Source organism: Salvia splendens, chromosome 10 (assembly GCF_004379255.2).
Source record: "Salvia splendens isolate huo1 chromosome 10, SspV2, whole genome shotgun sequence".
NCBI classification, from domain to species: Eukaryota; Viridiplantae; Streptophyta; class Magnoliopsida; order Lamiales; family Lamiaceae; genus Salvia; species Salvia splendens.
Genome location: NC_056041.1, coordinates 28,083,885 through 28,086,522, shown reverse-complemented (window position 1 = coordinate 28,086,522; position 2,638 = coordinate 28,083,885). Strand labels below are relative to the sequence as shown.

The 2,638-nt window shown below is 42.0% G+C and overlaps 1 protein-coding gene across 1 annotated transcript; it reads right to left on the bottom strand.

The window, feature by feature from the left end:
* Positions 1 to 1,906: 1,906 nt before the first annotated feature.
* On the bottom strand, positions 1,907 to 2,431 carry LOC121752864. The gene has a single exon (XM_042147955.1). The coding sequence runs from the start codon at positions 2,429 to 2,431 to the stop codon at positions 1,907 to 1,909; it is 525 nt and encodes a 174-aa protein (XP_042003889.1).
* Between the last annotated feature and the right edge of the window lie 207 nt (positions 2,432 to 2,638).

Below are 2,638 nucleotides of genomic sequence, written 5' to 3'. Positions count from 1 at the left end.
AGACAATGTTTATGGCGTATGCGAAGAATTGTATTACTATACACTTCTGTTGACATAGTTTGGAAATTTGACGTCGTGGATGATTGATTTGATTGTTAGTACAAATATATCGATACGATCAGGTAATGGATAAGTAAAATGCTAACGAGTTAAAGGTAATTCAAAATATTTATCTATATATGTGTTGGATTCGTAAAGTCGTTGATGATTTGTATATGTACTTTATGTGCTGGTATGCAATATTAAGTATGGATATCAGCTGGAATATACTTGATGCTTATTGGGAATGATGAAGACTGTGGATATGTTCTGTGATTGATATTGGTTATTATTGGATTTTAGGCACGTGTTGGTTATAAGGGAGATGCTGCCCAAATTATGTTGAACATAAATAAAATGATAATAATATGATGGGTGTGGTAATAATTGGTAAATAAAACAATAATAGGGATTGTTAGAATTTTAAGTTGTATGATTATTACTTGTAGAGAATTTTGGCTAAAGTGTTGAGTGTGCTACAGGTTAGTCGACATTGGAGAGTACTAGTTGAGGTTTCTTAATGTCCGTCTCAGCACTGCATCCTTGGCGGGTCACTGAGCTCTATTACCAATAGATCATTTTAATGGTTAGTTGTGGCATGTTAGCACTAAATATTATACTAAGCTACTTTCGCTATAATGGTAAATATTAATTATTTATTTAAAGATTTGTTTTTGAATAATTCAGAAATTAAAATTTTTAAATTGCCATACTTTATGTTACCGGAATTGTGACATCACCTTCTCGGTCTACGGACGACCGGGTGGGGGTTGTTACACGGTCATACTCGGTCACAGTCATGCGTCCCTGGGTTAGATTGTAGAATTCTGCCGCCTTTGCTTTCCGATAGCTCTTGGGCACATACTTATTATACATCTCGGCCTTGAAACCTTCCCATGTCATCCCCGTTACTTGCTCTTGGGGCATTGTCTTCATCCGTGTGTCCCACCAGAAGTCAGCAGACTCAGTTAGTTGGTAGGTCACACAACTCAACCGTTCTTTGTCATTGCACCCCAAGATTGCGAAAATGCGCTCCAATGAGCGTATCCATGATTCGGCCCTGGCCGGCTCTCCCATTCCATCAAAGACGGGAGGTTTCTGACCTAAGAACAACTTCACGATCTCACGATCAACCGGAGGTCGAAAAGGTGGCGGCGGAGGGATGGGTTGCGTCACACTCTCCTCCATCGCCTGAGGGGTAGGTTCGGGGTTCCCACGTCTTATGTTACGTCTTGGCGGCATTCTGTTTTATCACAAGAATTATTATTGTATTTATTCGAAATCCCAAGAATAGTTGTGTGGTATAGTTGAAAGGTGGAAATCAAAGGGAAATTGCATCATAGAATAATAAGGAGCTTTTGCAAGACACTGCATCGAGTATAACTGCATAAAATGATAACAAGAGAGCAATCACCGAATGGTGTAGCAAGAGGCAATTGCGTCGCAAGGTAGCAAATGAGTGATTGCTCAACAAGATAGTAAAGGATAGGAGACAGTTTGTACAATAGAGTGGCAATCATAGGTTTCCAATAGAATTAGGGCAAGAAACAATTGTACCCTCGAGTAGCAAAGATAGTGTGTCAAAGATAATTGTGCAATTAGGAAAAGGACGATTACAATGTAGTATAGCAAAAGGTAATCGCACAGTTTGAACAATAAGAAATGATACCAAGTTATTGCACAATAGAATAGCAAAAGACAAAAATTTCCATAGGGTTATCAAACGTTGCCTCCAAGAGGTCTTATTTCCATCATCATCAAATCAAAAGGGTAAAACAACGTGGAAAGAGAAAAACTAGAGTCAAGCAAAAAGGTAGAGTATCAAAAACATGGGAAATCAAAATAAAATATTCCAGAATTATTATGTTTAATCTTTTCCATCCTCCTCCTTCTTCTCCCCGGTCTCTCCAACGCTCTCTCTATTTGGGTCCTTCTCCTCCTCGGGTTCCTCCTCCTCGGGATCCTCCTCTCGATCCTCTTCCTCAATTTCTTCCTCGACACCTACGGGTGGAGGTACTATCCCGGGCATCCCATCGACCTCTCTGTCGATTCTTAGAGGGGCTGAAACGCTCATCCCGAGTCTCATTCTCTTAGGAACACGGGAGACATGTGGCTCCCTGTCGCAGCGATTCCTTCGCATGCGGGCTTGAATAGGCGGATAGATATGTGGAGGTGGAGCACGTGGCGGTCCGTCAAAAGCAGCTGTCATAGCCGGAAGCAGCACCTTTATAAGGCCAACCAAATCACCCCGCGCGGTGTAGTCAGGCGGGCTATACCATATGAAAAACCGAGATACTTGAGCGGTCCACTCGTCCCAAGGCGGTGGTAAAGTGTGGATGAGCTTTTGGATCCCCTCGTGATGGGTGGCTCCCCCATACGCATAGGCGTTCATCCACTTATCATAAAATCCGGTAACATAGGACATAAGGAAAAGCTTCCCATCTCACTCGTAGTCTTGGTAGCGCTCAACTGGGTGGTCCCTATTGCTGGAGTAACGATTTCACATCGGGGCATAATACCGCTGGGCCATCTAAAAGAAAGAAAACTCAGCATCAGCACAAGGAGCGAAAGAATAACAGTGTATGAGTTTTCGAATGAT

Excerpts from the sequence above, each read along its gene's own strand:
- LOC121752864 (XM_042147955.1), bottom strand. The coding sequence starts at position 2,431 with ATGAACGCCTATGCGTATGGGGGAGCCACCCATCACGAGGGGATCCAA.